Here is a 23,902-nt window from a genome sequence, read left to right on the forward strand (position 1 = left end):
TGAATAGAAGAAGGATTGACAAAGAGTCAGTTAGACTCGAAACGTCAGCTCTTTTCTCTTCTTACAGATGCTGCCAGACCTGCTGAGATTTTCCAGCATTTTCTCTTTTGGTCCTAGAGATGTGTGTCTGCTACCTTGGCAGTTGCCATTGGCTCCTATATCCTGGGGTATGCTCACCCACCTGGGACATTTGAGGATGAAGATGCCTTACAAGGCTGCTTACTGGGGACACCATGGCACACCCTCTCCAACTGTTGCAGAGTGGGAGTAAAATGCCACCCATGCTTCCACTAGGTTGTGGTGGAGTATGAAGCTGCTGAAGATGCGCTTCACATCTTCGACTTGTGCAGAGGGACCTTAACCATTTTTAATAACTGAGAAATAAATGGGCACAGATTGAATCAGTTCTTATAACCAAGATACTGGTGGCGTCAATGGTCAGTAACCACAGACCGACACAGAAAGATGGCGCCATAACAACGGCCCCGCGCGCCTGCGCAGTATGGTCGTGCTCCGGATGGCGCGCAGGCGTAGTGGGCCTTGACTGCGTCGTGCTCTCCCTGCCCGTCAATGGAGCCCTCTGTGCGAGTCGCTGACTTCGAGGCGGTGGAGAGGCACCGGGCCGTTCTGCAGCAGCGGTTGGGTGTGGAGACCGAGCTTGGCGATGTCAGACAACAGCTGGTGCGTACGGAGCCACTGGGCAGGTACAGGTCGCCTTTCTGTTCACTGCTTCAAACAGGGAGTTCAGAGGAGCCCACAGGACCAAGGCCACCATTGGAGCATGGCGAACCTTCCTCAGTGAGCGGGTGGGGTTAGACTTCAGTCCGAGCTAAGGTTCAAAAACACGTTTGTCTTTTATTTTAAAAGAAAATTATTGATCTGTCGCTAATGCTTGATTCCGACAACCCAACTATTTTCAATGGCTGAATCCACCGAGAGTTTCATGGCTCTTGCTGCTTGGCTGTCCCATTGATGTCTAAAATTCCATGTTTAATCTGGTGTTAAAATGCCTCCCAATAATGAACGATTTTAATTCTCATCTAAACTGGATGAGTAAAATTGGCAAAGGTAGCCTGTAGGATGCATTCATTCAGGAGCCTTTCCAGGATCAATGCATTCAGCAACCAAACAGGATATTTTAAAGTTCTGAGGAAGGGTCGCTTGAGCCAAAACGCTAACTCTGATTTCTCTCCACAGATGTTGCCAGACCTGCTGGGCTTTTCCAGTAATTTCTGTTCGTGTTAGGCTGTTTTAAATCTGTGTAATGTTTAATGAAGCAAGATTAATTAAAAACTTTGTAAACAATCCTTGTTAAGAATGATCATAATGTGATGGAATTTCATATTGAGTTTGAGAGTGAATAATGTGGTTCACAAATATGTCTTAAACTTAAAGACAGTTACAAAGTTATGAAGGCAGAGTTGGCGAAAGTAGATGAGGAAAATAGGTTGAAGTAAAATGGTACAGAAGGAATGGCCAATTAAAGATGCTTCACACCTCACAAAAAAATTTATGTTTTTGGACTTCATCTTTCCTTTGGGTTAAAATTAAGGGGGTCAAAAGAGCTGTGCTGAAATTTGCCTGACGGCTAATTTGTTACAGATCAGTGTGGAAACGTTTTACTGCCAAGGTACAGGATTTAGAATGATAAAGTAGAAACCTGTCAGCAAATAATACAGACTGTGAATTTCCAAATTCCCAGAAAACCGTTGAGAATGTCAGGTTGGAAAAAGTACTACTTATGCAGTAATCAAGTCAGAGCCATACAACATTGAAACAGACCTTTCAATCCAACTTGTCGATACCCTCCAGGTTTCCCAAAGTAAATTTGTCTGCATTTGGCCCATATCCTTCTAAATCTTCCCTATTCATGCAATTACAACATCTTTTAAATGTTTTAATTGTACATGCATCTATCACTTCATTCCATATATGAATCACCCTGTGTGTGTAAAAGTTGCCCCTCAGATCCCATTTAAATCTTTCTGCTCTCACCTTAAATTTATGCCGTCTAGTTTTGAACTCTCTGACCCAAAGGAAAAGACCTTTGCTATTCAACTTATCTATGACCTTCATGATTTTATAAACCTCTACAATGTCACCCCTCAACCTCCTATACTCCAGTGGAAAAAGTCCCATCCTATCGAGTCTTTCCTTATAACTCAAACTTTCCAGTCCTGGTTACATCCTTGTAAATCTTTTCTGCACCCTCTCCAATATTCTTCCTGTAGCCAGGTGACCAGAATTATACACTGTACTCCTAAGGTGGCCTGACCAACATTCTTTAGAACATTGGAAATTTGAAACAATCTCCCTATCCCCTTGCTCCTCCATTTTCAGGAGGAGTGAGGAGAGAGAGGACCAGGGGGCTGTTGGGTAGGTAAATTTCTCACTTAAAAGGGACTTAAATGGAGGCTTGACGCTCAAGTTTCAGGAGGAGATATAGGACCAGGGGCTGTCAGGAAGGTAAATTTCCCACTTAAAAAGGACTTCCCTTGAGTATCATGCCTCCATTTTCGGGAGGATTGGGGGTGGGAGGAGAGAGAGAGTGTTCACTCATTGCAGTAGCAGTGAGAACGAGGAGCTGAGTGGAAGCGGTCGAATTGGACTCTGAGAAGGTGAGTGAACTGATATTTGAGCAGCGGCTGATGATCCTGACTCCTTCATGTGCAGGAAGTGTATCCAGCTGCAGCTTTTGTTTGACCACATGACGGCTCTGGAACTGCGGATGGACTCACTGTGGAGCATCTGCGATGCTGAGTGGGTTGTGGATAGCACATTTAGTGAATTGGTCACAACGCAGATTAGGATTGCTGAGGGAGAAAGGGAATAGGTGACCAAAAGGCACTGAAAGAGTAGGAAGGCAGTGCAGGTGTCCTCTGCAGTCATTTCCTCCAAAACAGGTCTACCATTTTGGATATTGTTGAAGGAGATGCCTCACTAGGGGAAGGCAACAGTAGCCAGGTTCATTGAACCGTGGCTGGCTCTGCTATACAGAAGTATGGGAAAAAGTGGAAGTGCTATTGTCATATGGAATTCAATTGTAAGGGGAGTAGATAGGTGGTTCTGTGGTCAAAAACGAGACACCCAAATGGTATGTTGCCTCCCAGGTGCACGGGTCAGGGGTGTCTCAGATCGGCTACAGAATGTTCTCAAGGGGAAGGGTGAATAGCATTTCGACATTGGTGCATTTCGACACCAGTGATGTAGGATGAGGTCCTACAAGCAGAATTTAGAGAGTTGGGAGCCAAGTTAAAAAGTAGGACCTCGGAGGTAGTAATCTCAGGATTGCTACTAGTGCCATGCGCTCGTCAGAATAGAAATGAAAGAAAAGGCAGGATGAATGCGTAGCTTGAGAGATGGTGCAGGCGGGAGGGATTCTGATTTTTTCAGACATTGGGACTGGTTCTGGGGAGGTGGGACTCTTACAAATTGGACATTCTCCACCTGGGCCGGACTGGAACGTGCTTTTGCTAACTGGAGAGGGTTTAAACTAATGTGATGGGGATGGGAACCAAATGAGGAGGTTAGTTGGCAGTAAGGAGGTAGTAACTAAATCCTGTAAGGGACTAGATAATGAAGTCAGTCTGACAAAGGGGAATAATAGGCAGGGTGCAGATGGTGAACGCAAAGGGACTGGTGGTCTGAGGTGCATTTGTTTTAGTGCAATAAATATAGTAGGTAAGGCAGATGAACTTAGCACTTGGATTAGTACCTGGGAGTGTGTTGTTATTACTATTACTGAGACTTGGTTGAGGGGAGGGCATAATTGGAAACTAAATATCCCAGGATATCGATGCTTCAGGCAGGATAGAGAGGGAGATAAAAGGGGTGGAGGTGTTGCAAAACTGGTCAGAGAGGATATCACAGCCATGCTGAAGAAAGTTAAAAATCTCACAACACCAAGTTATAGTCCAACAGGTTTAATTGGAAGCACACTCCTTCATCAGGTGGTAGTGGAGGGCTCAATCGTAACACAGAATTTATAGCAAAAGTTTACGGTGTGATGTAACTGAAATTATACATTGAAAAATTGATTCTGTTAAGCCTTTCATCTGTTTGAATACAGTGATAGTTTCACTTCTTTCATGTGTAAATCACAAAACCTTTTATTTTAAAATGTTGCATTCTCGGGCTAGCTGTTAACAATGGTGATAGCTAGACAATATGTTGAAGGTGTTGGCCCCGTCTTCTCTGTCTATGCCATGATGTTTAGATTGATTCTAATCTAAAAAATGAGATAACGGAGTTTTACATAAACTCATGCAGTTTTTGAGCTCCGAGTTCTACATGAATGCATGCAGTTTCTGAGCAAAGTACAGTGTAACCCTGCAAATACAAATTCACCCCACAACATATGTGTGTGTGTCTGGGTCTTTGTCTGTGTGTGTGTGTCAGTCTGGGTTGGGGTTTGTGAGTGTGAGAAAGTGTGTGTGTGTAGTGAATGCAGAGTCTTAGGTCTGTGAGGGGGTGCATATGAGAGTGTGGGAGTGTCTGTGTGTTCATGTGTATGAGTGTATAGGAGTGCCTGTGTGTGTGTGTGTAGGAGTATCTGTGTGTGTGTATAGTGCAATGGTGGTCACCTGTAGTGTGATATGAACCCAAGGTCCCGTTGAGGCCCTCCCTATGGGTACCGCACGTAGCTATCAGCCTCTGCTCAGCCACTTTTCTCTGCTGCCTGAACTGAAGTCCACCTTGGAGAATGGTCACCCGAAGGTCCGAGGCTGAATGTCCTGGACCACTGAAGTGTTCCCCAACTGGGATGGAACCTCCTGTCTGTCGATTGTTGTGCGGTGCCCATTCATCCGTTGTCGTAGCCTTTGCTTGGTTTCCCCAATGTACCATGCCTCCGGGCATCCATGCCTGCAACGTATAAGATAGACAACTTTGGCTAAGCCACACGAGTACCTGCCATGTACAAGGTGGGAGGTGAACCCATGCATAATGGTGGTATCTATGTCCACAATCTGACACGTCTTGCAGCACCTACCGTGACAGGGTTGTATGGAGTTGGCCTAAGAGCCAGGCAGCTTGCTACTAACAATGATCTGTTTGAGGTTTGGCGGTTGTTTAAAGGCAAGTAGTGGAGGTGTGGGGAAGGTCTTGCTGAGGTGCTCATCCTCATTGATAATGTGTTGCAGGTCACGAAGAACATGGCGTAACTTTTCAGCTGCTGGGAAATACTGAACAACGAAGGGTACCCTGTTGGTTGCAGCGTGTGTCTGTTTCCTGAGGAGGTCATTATGGTTTCTTGCTGTGGCACGTCGGAACTGGCGGTCGATGAGTTGGGCATCGTACCCCGTTCTTGTGAGGGCATCCCTGAGTACCTCCAGGTGTCACGTTACAGGTGACCACCATTGCACAATACACACACAAACAGGCACTCCTATACACTCATACATACAAACACACTCCCACACTCTCACATGCACCCCCTCATAGACTTAAGAAACTCTGCACTCGCTTCACACACACACACACACACACACACACACACACACACACACACACACTTTCTCACACTTGCAACCCCCAACCCAGATAGACAAAGACCCACGTGCACACATATATTTTGTGGGGTGAATTTGTACTTGCAGGGTTACATTGTACTTTGCTCAAAAACTGAATGAATTTTTGTAAAACTCTGTTATCTCACTTTTTAGATTAGAATCAATCTAAACATCATGGCATAGACAGAGAAGACAGGGGGCCAACACCTTCAACATATTGTCTAGCTATCACCATTGTTAACAGCTAACCCGAGAATGTAACTTTTTTAAAAAAAGGTTTTGTGATTTACACATGAAAAAAAGTGAAACTATGACTGTATTCTAACAGATGAAAGGTTTAACAAGATAATCAATTTTTCAATGTATAATTTGTTACATCACACTGTAAATTTTTGCTATAAATTCTGTGTTGAAAATGTGTTGCTGGTTAAAGCGCAGCAGGTCAGGCAGCATCCAAGGAACAGGAAATTTGACGTTTTGGGCAAAAGCCCTTCATCTGTGTGTTAGGATTGAGCCCTTCACTACTACCTGATGAAGGAGCGTCGCTCCGAAAACTAGTGTGCTTCCAATTAAATCTGTTGGACTATAACCTGGTGTTGTGTGATTCTAAACTTTGTACATCCCAGTCCAACACCGGCATCTCCAAATCATGCTGAAGAAAGGCACTATGGAGGATTTGAGCAGTGAGGCAATATGGGCAGAGCTCAGTAATTGGAAGGGTGTGGTAACAATGCTGGGGCTGTACTACAGGCCTCCCCACAGCGAGCGTGAGGTAGAGTTACAAATATGTAACGAGATAATGGAAAGATGGAAGAGCAACAGGTTGTTGGTGGTAGGAGCTTTTAAGTTTCCCAACTTTGACTGGGATTTACTTAGTGTTAGAGGGGTATTTGGAGCAGAACTTGTAAGGAGCATCCAGGAGGGTTCCATAGAGCAGTATATAAATAATCCAATTCGGGAAGGGTCCATACTGAACTAGGTGTTGGAGATGGTTGAAGTTTCAGTAGGGTATTACTTTAGGAATAGTGATCACAATTCCATAAGTTTTAGAATACTTGTGGACAAAAACGAGAGTGGTCCTAGAGTAAGACTGCTAAATTGGGGAAAGGCCACCTACACAAAAATTGCGAAGGTGCTGGGGAATGTAGATTGGGAGCAGCTATTGAAGGTAAATCGACATTTAATATGTGGGAGGCTTTTAAAGAGAGGTTAATTAGAGTGCAGGAGAGATATGTTCTTATGAAAATGAGGGCTAGAAACAGCAAAATTAGAGAACCATGGATGAAAGGTGAAATTGTGAAACTATTTAAGAGGGAAAAGGAAGTGTACATAAAGTCTAGGCTGAGGATCTGAAATCTGAATATAGGGTGGAGTAACTAGTTGAAAATGTGTTGCTGGTTAAAGCACAGCAGGTTAGGCAGCATCCTAGGAACAGGAAATTCGACGTTTCGGGCCAGAGCCCTTCCGAAACGTCGAATTTCCTGTTCCTAGGATGCTGCCTAACCTGCTGTGCTTTAACCAGCAACATATTTTCAACTCTGATCTCCAGTATCTGCAGACCTCATTTTTTACCTGGAGTAACTAGTTGTCAGGAAAATCCTGTCAATGCATGCTCTTACTAACAAAGGCAGTAATAAAATGGCTTCTTAATGCAAATAACATGACAAAATGGCTTCTAAGATGCAAATTGACAATTCTGCTTAAAGTTGCATGAAATGGCTTTTAATCCTGCTAAAAGCTGAACTCACCATAGTCTGCCTCAACAAAGATTAGCAGACCTTGCAAGTGCAGGTACAGAGACTATGTTTGTGAGATACGAGTACCTGTATGTTGGAAAACAAGATTGGTTCCCAAGATATATCATTGGGCTAAGCTGCTGTCAATAAGATTATTTCATTAAAATTGCTTGGTAATTGTCTGAATGTGCCGTGAATATGCAGTTTCTCCGAAGAACACAGAAGTGTTTAACTTCTGTTCTGGACAACCTGTGCCCAGCTGAAATTGAGCAAAGTGTGAAATCTTACAGAACCAAACCGAATTGCTAGTGTTTATTGACTGATCACGGAACAGAGTGAGTGGGAGGTCCAGATGTTCAAGGCGACTGAAGATAGACGAAGCTTTGGAAGAATATTGGGAATGTAGGACCAATCTGAAATTAGGAAGTAGGAGAGTTAAAAGGGGGTCAGAGATATCTTTAGCAAATAGGATTAAGGAAAATCCCAAAGCCTTTAATTCATATATAAAAAGCAAGAGGGTAATTAGAGAAAGGATGGCACAGTGATTAGCACTGCTGCCTCACAGCGCCAGAGACCCGGGTTCAATTCCTGCCTCAGGTGACTCTCTGTGTGGAGTTTGCACATTCTCCCCATGTCTGCATGGGTTTCCTCCGGGTGCGCTGGTTTCCTCCCACAATCCAAAAATGCGCAGGTTAGATGCATTGGCCATGTTATAAATTGCCCGTAGTGTTAGGTAAAGGGGTAAATGTTGCAGAATGGGTCTGGGTGGGTTGCGCTTCGGCAGTCGGTGTGGACTTGTTGGGCCAAAAGGCCTGTTTTCACACTGTAAGTAATCTAATCTAATCTAATCACTCAAGGGCAAAGGAGGAAAGTTATGCGTGGAGTCAGAGTAAATGGGTGAGATTCTTAATGAGTATTTTGCATTGGTATTTACTGAGGAGAGGGGCATGACAGATGTCGAGGTTCAGGATAGATGTTTGATTACTTTCGGTCAAGTTGGCATAAGGATGGAGGAAGTGTTGGGTATTCTAAAAGGCATTAAGGTGGACAAGTCCCCAGGTCCAGATGGGATCTATCCCAGTTACTGAGGGAAGCGAGAGAGGAAATAGCAGGAGCCTTAACAGATATCTTTGAATCATCTTTGAACACTGGTGAGGTCCTGGAGGGCTGGAGAATTGCTAATGTTGTTCCCTTGTTTAAGAAGGGTAGCAGGAATATTTCAGGTAATTATAGACTGGTGAGTCTGATGTCACTAGTAGGGAAGCTGCTAAAGAAGATACTGAGGGATAGGATAGATTCCCATTTGAAAATAAAATGGCTTATCAGTGATAGGCAACATGATTTTGTGCAGGGAAGATCATGTCTTACCAATTTAATAGAATTCTTTGAGGAAATGACAAATTTGATTGATGAGGGCAGAGTTGTAGATGTCATATACGTGGACTTCAGTAAGGCATTTGATAAGGTTCCCCATGGTAGGCTGATGGAGAAAGTGAAGCGCATAGGGTGCAGGGTGTACTAGCTAGTTAAATAGAGAACCTGGATGGGCAACAGGAGACAGAGAGTAGTGATGGGAGGGAGTTTCTCAAAATGGAGACCTGTGACTAGTGGTGTTCCAGAAGGATCTATACTGGGACTACTGTTGTTTGTGATATACATAAATGATCTGGAGAAAGGTATAGTTGGTCTGATTAGCAAGTTTGCAGTTGACACTAAGATTGGTGGAGTAGCAGATAGTGAAGGGGACTGTCCGAGAATGCAGCAGAATATAGATAGATTGGAGAGTTGGGCTGAGAAATGGCAGATGAAGTTCAATCGGGACAAATGCGAGCTGATGCATTTTGGAAGACCCAATTCAAGAGTGAAGTATACAGTAAAGGAAAAGTCCTGGGGAAGGTTGATGTACAGAGAGACCTAGGTGCTCAGGTTGATTGTACCCAGAAGGTGACAACGCAGGTTAATAGAGTGACCAAGGAGACATATGGCATGCTTTCCTTCATCGGACGGGGTATTGAGTACAAGGGTTGGCAGGTCATGTTGCAGTTGTATACGACTTTAGTTTGGCCACATTGGGAATGCTACGTTCAGTTCTGGTCATCACATTACCAAAAGGATGTGAATGCTTTGGAGAGGGTGCAGATGTTGCCTGGCATGGAGGGTGCTAGCTATGAAGAGAGGTTGAGTAGATTAGGATTATTTTCACTAGAAAACAAAAGTTGAACAGGGACCTGATTGAGGTCTACAAAATCATGAGAGGTATAGTCAGGGTGGATCGCAAGAAGCTTTTTCCCCAGAGTGGAGGACTCCATTACTAGGGGTTACGAGTTCAAAGTGAGGGGGGATAAGTTTAGGGGAGATAAGTGTTCTGTATGCAGAGGGTGCTGGGTGCCTGGAACGTCTTTCCAGCAGAGGTGGTAGAGGAGTACACGATAGCATCGCTTAAGATTTATCTAGACAGATACATGAATGGGCAGGGCGCAAAGAGGTACAGACCCTTAGAAAATAGGTGACAGGTTTAGACAGAGGATCAGCACAGGTTTGGAGGGCCGAAGGGCCTGTTCCTGCACTGCCACTTTTTTCGTTCTTTGTTCGAAAACAGCAATTGCTGGAGAAATTCAACAGGTCTGGCTGCGTCTGAGGATATTCTGTTCCATGCATTAAACTTACAAATTAATATACGTTTCTTCCAGCTCTGATGTTCTTAAAAAGATCGAAAATGTTGTCAAAGAGACACTCTCATATCTTGCGAAGGGAGAAGCCCCTGTCATCACTTTTGACAAACGATCATCCTGGGAGAATATTTGGTATGTTTATTATAGTCATGCAATGCTCCAAGTGTTAAAAACATATCTGAAAAATGAAATGAAACTGATAGAAGTGAAGCAATTCGCACTAATATTGGTTTCTAATCAAATCTACAATGTTTGAATACTTAAGCAGTTTTAATCAATATGTCCTTTTGTTTTTTTGTAGTAAACATGCTCTGAGCTAATTATTTTGCTTTCAAAATGTAGATTACAATGAGAATAGCATTATATACACCCCAGTATGCAATAAAAAAGGAGTGGTTGTTAAGCATGAGTCTTTGGCAGGGAAATGGTAATGTGGATGGATTAACCCCACCATCATGGACCACAAAGAGCAATTAAGGGAGTGGTGTGAAAGGTGGTGTTGTAAGCGACAGATCAATAAGTAAAGATGGGGAGGTAACATGCACCATTGTCACAAAAATCTTTTTTTATATAGAATCCCTACAGTGTGGAAGCAGGCCCTTCGGCCCAACAAGTCCACAACCACCCTCTGAAGACTATCCCACCCAGACCTAGTCCCCTACCCTATTACTCTATATTTCCCTGACTAATGCACCAAACCTACACATCCCTGAATGCTATGGGCAATTTAGCTTGGTGAGTTCACCTAACCTGCACATCTTTGGACTATAGGAGGAAACCCACGCAGACACAAGGAGAATGTTCAAACTCCACGCAGACAGTCACCCAAGGCTGGAATCGAACCTGGGTCCCAGGTGCTGTGAGACAGTAGTGCTAACCACTGAGCCACTATGCCATCTGAGTTTGTGATTTTCCTACAATACGAGATTCAGAGAGATTTGCTAGAAGAGGTCAGAGTAGACCTGTGTACAAATCTAGTTCATAACATCTTGTCCAAGGAAGTTTGAAGTTTGAGATGAAAGGAATGTTCAAGGTGAAGTGATAGGGTTAATGTTAGGTTGGGGGGGTGGGTCGGAAGGATAGGGCACTTTGTCGCTGATGGCACTTCTGAGAAAACGAGAAACAGCGCAGACACAAAGGTATCATTAAGAGTAGTTGATAAGGAGAGTTTTTAATGAATATTTCTCCTCTGTGTTTACTGAAGAGAATCGTGGGTGCTAAAGAAATAAGGGAAACAAGTGATGATGGTTTGGACTGCATACATATTACTAGAGAGGCGGTGTTTGCAACCTTAAGTGCATTTAGGTAAATAAGTCCCCGGGCCTGATCAAGTGCATCCTCGGATGTTGTGGGAGGCTAGTGAAGAAATTGCAGGGGCTCTTGCAGAGATTTTTGCTTCAACTTTAGCTTAATCTGGTGAAGTTCCAGAAGACAGAGTGTGAATAATGTTGTTCCATTGTTGAAGAAAGGTAGCAAAGACAAGCCAGGGAACTACAGGTCAGTGAGCCTGATAGCAGTGGGTAAGTTGTTGGCGAGGATACTGAGGGACAAGACCATTCAACATTTGGATAGACAAGGTCTGATTAAGAATAGTCAGCATGGATTTGTATATAGGAAGTCATGTCTGCCAAATCTTTTACAATTTTTTGAAGGGGTAACCAAAATATGAGGGTCGGGTTCATGTCTGTATGGACTTGAGTAAGGCCTTTGACAAAGTCCTGCATGGCAGGCAGGACATGAAAGTACGGTCACATGGGATCCAGGGAGAGCTAACTAATTGGATTCAAAATTGGCCCGATGGTAGGTAACAGAAGATGATGGTTGAAGATTGTTTCTTGGACTGGAGGACTGTGACTAGTGGTGTGCCACAGGGGTCGGTGCTGGAAACTTTATTTGTTATTTACATTAATGATCTAGATATGAATGTACAAGGCATGATTGGTAAGTTTGCAGATGATATGAAATTAGGAGTATTGTTGATAGTGAAGAAGGTTATCACAAATTAGGGGGATCACAGTTTATATGAGGAAGTGGACTGAGGATTCACAAATTCGACTCAATACAGATAACTGTGAGGTGTTACCCCTTGGAAAGTCAAGCCAATGTAGACCTTATACACTAAATAGTAAGGTTCTGAGGGGTACTCAGTAATCCAAGATGGAGGTTGGGAACACATTTTGGCTGTAAGAGCTGTTCCTTTTTTTTGAGGTATTTTAGGTGTTGCAGCTAACTTCGTCAAATTTCAGGAGCAATAATTACTGTTTTATAAGCTGTTACATTGTTTTTGGAACTTTGGGGAAAAAAGATCAAAACAACGGCACTTTAAGAAGGAGGAAGAGAGACCAAGGTAGACAATACATGGACAGTAATTCAATTGAGAAAGAAACCTACTGTGCAGTGAATCTGCACAGCTACTGCTTTTGCTGTTTGAGTTCAAGAATCTCTACACATCGGAATATGTCTAAGAAAAATTAACAAATAACAAAATTCACAGCTGACTTTGGAGGAACCTGTGTGGGAGAGCTCACGGCACAGGAACAGTTCAGTGCAGTTTTAAGTGTAACCTTGCTGTTCGTTCTTTTTTGCAAGTCTACAATAATGATGAGAGAGAGTTCTTTTTGATTACATGTTTCATTGAGAACTGTCTCTTGATTAAATGTGAAGAATATAAAGCATAGCTACGAAATTAGCCTGGAGCAGTAAGACTCAGCTATTTTCTGAGTTTGTAGACAATTAAGGTGCAAAGGTGGCCTTTAGTAGATTGATGTGCTCTTTCTGTCAGATGTGGGAGATTAAAGAAAGTTTCCCTATTACTGATTATCATCGTTGCAGTAAGTGTGTTTAGTTGTAAATCCTATCAGATCGCATGGATCTTTTGGAGGCAATAAGGAATTTACAGGAGCTCAGTGGTATGATGGATGGAACTTATAGGAAGGTAGAAAAACCACAGATGCAGTCAGATAGATGGGTTACCTCCAGAGAATCTTTGAGAGGGAGGCAGGTAGTGCAGGAGTGATCTGTGGCTGTTCCCATCTCAAACAAGCATGCTGTTTTGGAAATTACAGGGGGAAATGGGCTCTCGGGATTCCTGAAGAAGGGCTTATGCCCGAAATGTCGATTCTCCTGCTTCTTGGATGCTGCCTGACCTGCTGCGCTTTTCCAGCAGCGCATTTTTCAGCTCTCGGGAATGTAACACGAACAGCCAAGTTTCTGGTACCATGACTAGCTCAAATTTAATGGGGGTATGTCAGGTTCCAAGTGATCAGTTATGTCAGAGGATTCTCTAATCAGAGGCAAAAACACATGTTTCTATGGCCAACAGCAAAAAGTCAGAATGATATGTTGACTCCCTGTTGCAGGTTCAAGGATATCTCTGAGAGACAGTGGAATGTTCTCATAGCAGGATAGACCAGCAGGAGGTCATTCTACACATTGGAACTAACGATATAGGCAGGAAAAAGAATGAGATTTTGAATGTAGCATATAGAAAGTTAGGCAGAAATTTAAAAAGGAGGTCTTTGAGGGTAGTAGTATCTGAATTACTCCTAATAGTGTGAGCTAATGAGGGTAGAAATAGGAGGATAGAACAAGTGAATGCATGACTGAGGAGTTGGTGCAGGGGAGAAGGGTTCACATTTTTTGAATCCTTGGAATCTCTTCTGGGGTAGAAATGGTGGAATGCAACTGAATTGGAAACTGACTAATATACTGCCAGGGAGATTTGCTAGAGCTGCGGGAGGATGTAAACTAGGAGATATTGAGGAAAGAGATCAGACTAAGATGGGTACAGTTGGGAAAAGGAGCAAGTCAAACAGTCAGGGCAGGTAGGAACAAAGCAGAGAACAAGGCAAGACTGATCAATTAAACTGCATTTATTTCAAAGCAAGAGGTTTAACGGGGAAGGCAGATGAACTCAGGGCATGGTCGGGACCATGGGACTAGGATGCCATAGCAATTACAGATTACATAGCAAAAAACACTTCAACCCCAGGGCATCAATGTGGACTTCAACAGTTTCCTCATTTCCCCTTTCCCCACCTCACCCTAGTTCCAAACTTCCAGCTCAGCACTGTCCCCATGATTTGTCCGGACTTGTCCTACCTGCCTATCTCCTTTTCCACCTCTACCCTCTCCTCCCTGACCTATCGCCTTCATCCCCTCCCCCACTCCCCTATTGTACTCTATGTGACTTTCTCCCCACCCCCACCCTCCTCTAGCTTATCTCTCCACGCTTCAACCTCTCTGCCTTTATTCCTGATGAAAGGCTTTTGCCCGAAACGTCGATTTCGCTGCTCCTTGGATGCTGTCTGAACTGCTGTGCTCTTCCAGCACCACTAATCCACAATCTGGTTTCCAGCATCTGCAGTCATTGTTTTTACCCCAAAGCAATTACAGAGACATGGTTCAGGGATGGACAAGAGTGGGAGCTTCATGGTCCAGGATACAAATGCTATAGGAAGGATAGAAAGGTGGGGATGGTGGTGAGAGGTGGAGGTGGAGTAGTACTTTTTGCAGCTGTACTTAGAGGAGGATATTTCTGGGGATATGTCAGGGAAGTTATTTGTGTGGAACTGAGAAATAAGAAAGGGATGATCACCTTATTGGGATTGTACTATAGACACCTCTAGTAGTCAGCAGGAAATTGAGAAACCAATTTCTAAGGAGATCTGTTATCTGTAAGAATAATAGGATCGTTATGGTAGGGGATTTCAACTTTCCAAACATAGACTGCGACTGGCATGGTGTATAGGGTTTAGTTGGAGAGGAATTTGTTAAGTGTGTACAAGAAAATTTTCTGATTCAGAATGTGGATGTACCTACTAGAGAAGGTGAAAACTTTGACCTCTTCTTGGGAAATAAGGCAGGGCAAGTGATGGAGGTGTCAGTAGGAGAGCACTTTGGGGCAACCATCCATAATTCTATTAGTTTTAAAATAGTGTTGGAAAAGGATAGACCAGATCTAAAAGTTGAAGTTTCAAATTGGAGGAAGGCCAATTTTGATGGTATTAGGCATGAACTTTCAAACGTTGATTGGGTTTGGGTGTTCACAGGCAAAGGGACGGCTAGAAAATGGAAAGCCTTCAAAAATGAGATAACGAGAGTCCAGAGACAGTATATTCCTGTTAGAGTGAAAGGCAAGACTGGTAGGTGTAGGGAATGCTGGTTGACTAGAGAAATTGAGGTTTTGATCATGGAAAAGGAGGAAAAATATGTTGGATCTAGACAGCGGAGATCAAGTGAATCCTTAGAGTATAAAGGCAATAGAGGTATTCAGTTTGATGGCAATCTGATTAGATCAGCCTTGCTGAGCTCTGCACCCCAACCCAGGTTTGTAATTTTTTTTAGCCCCCCCCCCCCCCCACCTCACTAATTTTTTGGGAAAAAATATTAAATGAATTTAAATGGTTGTAATACCGTTTTCAAGTGTGCAAGAATGATTAAGGGGAAGCAAACGGCCAAGTTGCAACAGTCGGGACACTTGAAAATTCGGGCCTGAGACTGCAACTTGGGAAACAGCTGCAGCTCCCACTGCAGCTATGAAAGAAATGCCTGCACAGCAGAACTCAGTAGGGGAACTCTGAGCAATCCAACTTTTGATCCAGGAGATGAGGGAAGAGGATCTTAATCAATTGGAGCCTATCTTAGCCATGCTGCAAAAGCATGAGAAGGAGTTGGAAGGGCTCGGGAAGCAAGTTGATGAGGTTGAGCGGTGGACCATGGCATCAGAGACCGAGGTCGTGTCCTCAGTGGGGCGGATCCAGGCCCTCGAGAAACAGGTTCGGGCTCTGACTGAGCAAGTCGATGACCTGGAAAATAGAGGTAGATGAAAAATATCCGGGTCATTGGCCTTCCAGAAGGAATAGAAGGTGGGCAGTCAGCAAGTCTTTTTGGAAGATTGGTTGCCACAATTTCTTGGCTGGGGTGCCAAGGTGGACCAGGTGAAGGTTGACAGAGCTCACCGGGTTGCTGTGCACAGATCCGGTCAGGATCAGTTCCCCTGCCTGCTTCTGATACTGGCGTGATAAAAATACCTAAATATAAGAAGCCCTCCAGGGACCAACGGAAGGGAAAAGGGGATCCGTCCATTAAGTGGGGTATCATAGCCAGACCACCCATTGGCATGGCTTCCGATTTTGAAAAATTAATTTTATAGCCTGAGAATGCACTAAATGTATTAATAACTTGAATTAGACGAGGCACTGACATTAAAGGATTACTGAGGAATAAGAGAACGTCATCTGCATAGAGGGTAATTTTGTGTTTACCTGTACCAATCCTCAGGGCCGTTATATTAGGATCAGTCCGGATGGCTTCTGCTAATGGTTCGATTATCAGTGTAAACAACAATGGTGAGAGAGGACATCCTTGACGGCAGCCCCTACCCACACTGAAGCCATCCGATCTTAACCCATTAGTAATAACAGCTGCTTTGGGGTCATTATACAATGTTGAAATCCATTTGGTAAACACCTGTCCAACGCCAAACCTTTCCAATGTGTAAAATAAATATGACCATTCAACCCTATCAAATGCCTTTTCCGCATCCAATGAAATTACTACTCCTGGTATCTTTCCCTGATGACAGGCTTGGATCATATTCAAGACCCTTCTGATATTATTGGATGATCTGCGGCCCTTAATAAATCCCGTCTGGTCCTCCTTTATAATATATGGCAGTACCCTTTCTAGTCTTAGTGCTAACATTTTTGAGAGAATTTTAAAGTCTACATTTAGTAAGGATATTGGTCTGTAAGATGCACAATCTTCTGGGTCTTTTCCTTTTTTGAGGATAAGAGAAATATTTGCTTCTTTCAGCGTGGGCGGGAGACAGACCTGACTATGAGCAAAATTATACATATCCATAAGTGGGTCAACCAATATTCCTGTAAATTCTTTATAGAATTCAGCTTGAAAACCATCCGGGCCCGGTGCTTTTCCGCTCTGAAGTTGCCTAATTGCCTCAAGTATTTCTTGGACTGTTAAAGGGGTATTTAGGGCCGACACCTGTTCCGGAGTCAGGCCCGGGAAGGTCAAATTTTTAAAAAATGACTGCATCCTCCTAATCCTATCTTCACAATCCTGCGATCTATATAGTTCAGAATAAAATTCTTTAAAGGTCGCATTGATCTTTTTATGATCATGAGTCAGGGTACCTGTACTTTCCTTGATGGTCGGAATAGTTTGAGGGGCTTTCTGTTTCTTTGCAAGAAATGCTAAGCATCTACCTGGTTTGTCGCCATATTCATATAATCTTTGTTTCGCAAATAATACTTTCCTTTTAGCCGTTTGAGTAAGCGCGGTGTTTAAAGCTGTCCTAAGAGCTGTAATCCTCTGCAATTTTGTGATAGAAGGTCTATCAGCGTATGCTGTTTCGGCTGCTTTTAGGCGAGCTTCGAACAGACGCTGTTGCTCTCCCTTCATTTTCCTCTGGGTCGCTGAATAGGAGATGATCAAACCTCGTGCATAAGCTTTGATGGTCTCCCACATCATTGACGGATTGCTAGCCGTACCAGTATTAATTTCTAAAAAAGTTTTAAGTTCTTGGGAGAAGTACTTTAAAAATTTGCTATCTTTTATCAGGAAGGGGTCCATACGCCAATGCCGAGCAGATGTCCCATTGTTCTTTACCTTAGTTTCCATGTATACAGCGGCATGGTCAGAGATTGCTATAGTACCTATTTTACAGGTTGCTATAGAGTTTAGAAAAATCGATGGGGCAAAAAACATATCAATTCTTGTGTGACATTTATGTGGATTAGAGTAGAAAGAAAAATCTCTACCCTGTGGATGGAGACATCTCCATACATCTACCAATCCTAATTCTTTATTCAGGTCCGCCAGTTGTCTAGATCTGGGAGATACTCCAGCGGCACTCTTGGGAATCCTGTCTATTTCCGGATCCATAATACAATTAAAGTCTCCCCCTATAATTGTATGACGGGCACCAAAGGCCATCAGTTTTGAAAAAGCTTCCGTTATGAATTTAAAGGGGTGTGCCGGGGGGCAGTATACATTTAAGATCCCATATTCCTCTCCATTTATGAGGGCTTTAATCAAAATATATCGTCCAGATTCGTCTTTTATCTGATTTAGAATTTTCAAAGGGAAGTTCTTCCGGACAAGGATAACGACTCCCCTGCTTTTTGAATTAAAAGAGGAAAAAAAGGCCTGATCAAATCCGCCCTGTCGTAATTTTAAGTGTTCTTTATCCGACAGGTGTGTCTCCTGTAGGAGAGCTATATCAACTCTCTCCTTCTTAAGATTTGATAATATTTTCTTCCTTTTAACTCGCGAATTACTCCCCCTGACATTCCAGGTGCACCACTTAACCGACTGTTCAGCCATAATCGTCTGGACAGATCCGAGACCCCTCGGGAGGGGAAACCCTATCTAGAACATCCCGAGCATGGAGCATACAAGATTTACAAAAGTAAAGATTCTCTGATACACTCAAAACAATATAACAAAAAACTCTTTCTAAGTATAAAAAATATAAAACATTCCGAATTGGAGATTTTCTCCCTTGTTCCCAGGGAGCGTCACTTCCTCTCCCACAGTCCATCTTACCCTCTTCCAACCAGTGCCCCACCCTTGACCCAGGTGTTCCTCAATAAAATGAGGAGAATTCAAATATAATATAAAGCTAGAGTTAACAGTGAACACCCCACACCCACATCTAAATATATTTGGGAATATTAATACCATATATAACTATAAGATTACAATCTCAACACGTAATACTTAAATATAATACCACAAAATAACAGGGGAAAGAAAAACAACCCCGCTCCTAAAAACAGAAGTAAAATAGAATAAGGTAACCACCTCCCCCCATCAACATTAACCAAACGCCCCAACATATATATATATATATATATATATACATACACACATAGGGGGAAAGATAAGAAAAGATGAAGGGATGTAAACCAAAATAATGGGAAAGGCAGACCAGCGTCCACAATCTCTTACAGCTTATTTAAGAGAGTCCAAGAATTCCTTAGCCTTCTCCGGTGATCCGAAGTTATATATGGATCCTTCGTGGCTAAGGCGTAGCGTCGCTGGATATCGTAAGGAGTACTGGATATTTAAGTCCCTTAAACGCTTCTTCGCCTCATCGAATGCCTTCCTCTTTCGGACCAAAGCTGGGGAGAAGTCCTGGAACAGCATGATCCTGGATCCTTTGTGGGTCATAACTTGGGGATCTTTTCCCAGATTTCTTGAGGCTTCCAGGAGCATCTGCCTCTCCCTATAGCTCTGCAGCTGGAACAGGACCGGGCGTGGGCGCTGGGTTGAGCCGGGCCCACGTACTGTGACCCGGTAGGCCCATTCTACCCTTACCTGGCCTGATCCAGCCTGCAGATTTAAAAGTTGTGGCAGCCAATGCTCTAAGAATGCTGTCAGCTGGCCTCCCTCTTCCTGCTCGGGAAGGCCCAACAACCGAATATTTTTTCTACGACATCGATTTTCGAGGTCATCAATGTGGTTTTCTAGGTTCTGGACTCTATTCTCGAGAAAACGGATGTGGTCGGCTGTTGATTTTATCCCAGTCTCTGAGGCTGCGGCCTTCGACTCCACCTCTCTGACTCGGCACTCCAATTCCTGAATGTCTCTGCCCTGCTTCTGCAGCTCGGCTGATAGTGCTTCTCTGCTCTGCCGAGACTCATCGATAAAAGCATCAATCTTCGCCTCCCACCTGGCAAACATCTCCTCAAAGCTCGTCTTCATTGGTAAATCTCCTGAAGTAGCTGAAAACACCTTTGTTGCAGCTGAAGAGGGAGAGGGTGGGGGAGGGGTCCCTGCTTTCTTAGAGCCGCCTGTTCCCTTCCCTTTACTCATTTTCCAGCTAGTATTAGACTATTTAAATGTACTAATAGGTAACTACTTAAGGTTAACAACTATTATAAATTGTTTAGTGAGTGTGGTGGGGGTGGATAGCCCACTTTTCCCAAGTTTTGGGTAGAGCACTGTGGACTCAGTCTTGCTGGGTCGCCGCCATCTTGGATCCCCCTTCCTCTCGTTTTGATCAATTAGTCAAGGCTAATTTTGTTCATTTGACAAGGTTAAACAAGACCTTCTAAGATGGGAGGCCCTTCCAATATCGTGGCTAGGTCAAGTTGCTCTTTTTAAATGAATGTTCTTCCTCGCTTATTATACCCTCTGCAGATGCTTCCTTTGCTTTTTCCTAGACAAACATTTTGCAAATTAAGTGGTTGGTTTAGTTCTTTTATTTGGCACCACAAGTGGACCCTTATCAAACTTACAAAATTGCAGGTGCTCTCGGGGTTGGGAGGAGTGGGTCTCCTTGATGTCAGAAGATATCAATTGAGTTCTCTTCTATCTTTTGAGAGTGATTGGGCCTCTGAGGACTCAGCGTCGATATAGTTGGACGTTGAGGCCTTTCAGGCAAAGTGTCCTCTTATTAACCTGTTGTTTCTGGACAAAATGAGGATCGTTGCGGAACATTGCCGCAAACCAGTAGTTATTAATATTGTAAAAGTGTGTAGGGCAATGAGACAGATGGAGGGTAATATGTGTAAAACTTCTTTCCATACTCTCTCAGTTGGTATGCCAGGTTTCTGGATAGGGACAATGGATCTTGGGTTTAAGTCCTGGATGGATAGGGGAGTCTCTTGTTTGGGTGACCTGTTGGAAGATGAAATGTTAATGTTATTTGATCAAATTACTCATAAGTATGGACTATCAAGTTAGGACCTCTTCCGTTCTTTTCAGATCAGAGATTTTATCTGAAAAGAGACTGCACTTCTGACTGAGTGTTATAGATCTGATACAGAGCGAGGGTGCTTCAGGCTAAGAGCACTCTTTCAGTGAATACACTCTATCGTTTGTTGGGGGGAGGTTCCTCAGGTGACATTAAGTGATTACGATAGGTCTGGGAGAGAGAGGTAGGTGTGGAGATCTCCGGAAACTTGGGAGGACGTTTGTGAGAATGTGAGGAGGATTTTGAGATGTAATAGGACCTATGCTATGCACTTAAAGATTCTTCAGATGGCTCATCTGGCCTCAGATCGTCTGGCAAAATTTAAGCAGGGTGCGTCTTCAATGTGCCCCAAATATAAAATAAGTACGGATACCCTTACTCACTGTGACAGGAGTAACAGAGTGGATCTTGAGGACCAGTCATGGTGGACCCGGTTTCTCTTCTGGGTTTGCTGAATTTATCTCCCTTAGATGTGCATGGAAAAAAAGCTTTTTGGCATCCTCACCTTTTGTGCGAGGAAGAACATTGTGATGTGTTGGGTGTCTGAGAACCCCCTGGGTCTGTCGGGGTGGCATTAGTTAATTATGGGACACATTCCTTTGGACTTTCTTACAGACATGGTGCACCAGTAAACAGGCAATTTTTATAAGACATGGCAGCCCTTTTTGAATTATTTGGAACCAGATCAGTCTGCCATTTTAATTGGGGCTTTTGTTGAGCTATGGTTTGTTTAATAAACCTAAAATCCTGAGAGGAGCAATTTCGAGCAAATGTGGGTTTAATAATTGATGCTCTTGAAGGTTGAGAGCTCAGGATTTGTTACACTGAGCGGCGTTATTTATTTATTCATGTGTAATGAGTGTAGTTGTGAGTTCTTTTGTAGAGTAGTATAGTAGTTTGTTTATTGTTTTTTGTTATAATGGTATATTTTCATGTTTTTGTAATTTTATAATTTTGTAAAGAAGAAAATAATGTCTAATTAAGAAAAGGCAGTAGGAGTTGACTTGAGGGAAATCAGGAGGGCAAAAAGGGGGCATGAGATAGCTTAGGCAAATAGGGTAAAAGAGAATTCCAAGTGATTTTATAGTTACATTAAGGACAAAAGGGTAACTAGGGAGGGTACAGGGCCCCTCAGATCAGTGTTGAAAAGAGTGTGCTGGAAAAGCAAAGCAGGTCAAGCCGCATTCGAGGAGCAGGAGAGTCGTCGTTTTGGGCATAAGCCCGTCATCAGGAATGTGGCATTCCTGATGAAGGGTGTGTGCCCAAAACATCGATTCACCTGCTGTTCAGATCCTGCCTGACTTGCTGTGCTTTTCCAACACACCCTTTTCAACCCTGATCTTTGCAGTATCTGCAGTCGTCACTTCCCCTCAAAGACTAGCAAGGCAGCCAATGTGGAATGGCAGAAGATGGGAGAGATACTAAATGAGTATTTTGTATCATTGTTTACTGTGGAGAAGGACACGAAAGGTACAGAATGTGGGGAAATAGACAGTGCTATCTTGAAAGTTGTCCATATTACAGAGGAGGAGATGCTGGGTGTCTTAAAATGCATAAAGCTGGATAAATCCCCAAGACCAGATAGGTGTACCCTAGAACTCTGTGGGAAACTAGGGAAGTGATTTCTGGGCCCCTTGCTGAGATATTTGTATTATTAATAGTCACAGGTGAAGTGCTGAAGACTGAAGTCTGGCTAATTTGTGCTATTATTTAAGAAAGATGGTATGGAAAAATCAGGGAACTGTAGACCGGTGAGCCTGACATCAGTGGTAGGCAAGTTGTTGGAGGGACAAGATTTGCATGTATATAGAAAGGCAAGGATTGATTAGGAATGGTCAACATGGCTTTGTGTGTGGGAAATCATAGTCAAAACATGTGGCGTTGGAAAAGCACAGCCAGTCAGACAGCATCCGAGGAGCAGGAGAGTCGATGTTTCGAGCATAAGCTCTTCATCAGGATGTTTTCGACTCTGATCTCCAGCATCTACAGTCCTCCCTTTCTCCGCATGGGAAATCATGTCTTACTAACTTGATTGAGTTTTTTGAAGAAGTAACGAAGAGGATTAATGAGGGCAGAGCGGTGGAAGTTAACTATATGGACTTTAGGAAGGAGTTTGACAAGGTTCCTTGTGGTACCTTGGTTAGCAAAGTTGTGTATCTTGGAATACAGGGAGAACGAACCATTTGGATACCGAACTGGCTTGAGGAAAGGAGGCAGAGGATGCTGATAGTGTTTCTTTTCAGACTGGAGTCTGTGACCAGTGGTGTACCACAAGGATCTATGCTGGGCCCTTTGCTTTTCATCAATAATATAAATGATTTGGATGTGAACACTGATATAGTTAGTACTTTTGCAGATAACCTCAAAATTGGAGCTGTAGTGGACAGCGAAGAGATTACCTCAGAGTACAACAGGATCTTTATTGGATGTGCCAATGGCCTCAGGAATGGCAGATGGAGTTTGATTCAGATGAATGTGAGGTGCTGCATTTTGGAAAAGCAAGTCAGGGCAGGACCTATACACTTAATGGTACTGTCCTGGGCAGTGTTGCTGAACAGAGACCTTGGAGTGCAGGTTCATAGTTCATTGAAAGTGGAATTGCAAAAAGATAGGATAGTGAAGAAATCATTTGGTATTCTTTTATTGGTCAGAGCATTGAGACGAGGATTTGGGAGGTCATGTTGCGGCTGTACAGAACATTGGTTAGGCCACTTTTGGAATATTGTGTGCAATCTGGTCTCCTTCCTATTGGAAGGATATTGTGAAACTTGAAAAGGTTCAGAGAAAGATTTGCAAAGGTGTTGCCAGGTTTGGAGGGTTTGAGCGATAGAGAGAGGCTGAACAAGTTGGGGCTGTTTTACCTGGAGCAGCAGAGGCTGAGGGGTGATCTTAGAGAGACTTATAAAAGTCTGAGGGGCATAGTTAGGGTAAATAGTCAGGTCTTTTCCCTGGGGTGCAGAAGTCCAGAGTTGGAGGGCATAGGTTTAGGGTGACAGGGGAAAGATTTAAAAGGAACCTAAGGGGCAACTTTTTCATGCTGATGGTGCCTGAATAGAATGAGCTACCAGAGGAAGTGATTGAGGCTGGTACAATTAGAATATTTAAAAGGCATTGAGATGGGCATATGAATAGGAAAGGTTTAGAGGGATAAGGGCCAATTGCTGGCAAATGGGACTAGATTAATTTAGGATATCTGCTCGGCATGAGTTGGATCGAAGAGTCTGTTTCCCTGCTGCACGTCTCCATGATTCTGAGCTTTGG

At 43.3% G+C, this 23,902-nt stretch overlaps 1 protein-coding gene across 1 annotated transcript in view; it reads left to right on the top strand.

Annotated features, from left to right (window-relative positions):
* The first annotated feature begins 570 nt into the window (after window positions 1-570).
* Window positions 571-23,902, top strand: part of spo11 (SPO11 initiator of meiotic double stranded breaks) — a 76,207-nt gene continuing 52,875 nt past the window's right edge. Inside the window, exons 1-2 of the mRNA XM_060835928.1 lie at window positions 571-704; window positions 9,937-10,050. Coding sequence (XP_060691911.1) covers window positions 571-704; window positions 9,937-10,050 — 248 coding nt within the window. The remainder of the gene's footprint in view (window positions 705-9,936; window positions 10,051-23,902) is intronic.

Source organism: Hemiscyllium ocellatum, chromosome 15 (genome assembly GCF_020745735.1).
Source record: "Hemiscyllium ocellatum isolate sHemOce1 chromosome 15, sHemOce1.pat.X.cur, whole genome shotgun sequence".
Classification (NCBI taxonomy): domain Eukaryota; kingdom Metazoa; phylum Chordata; class Chondrichthyes; order Orectolobiformes; family Hemiscylliidae; genus Hemiscyllium; species Hemiscyllium ocellatum.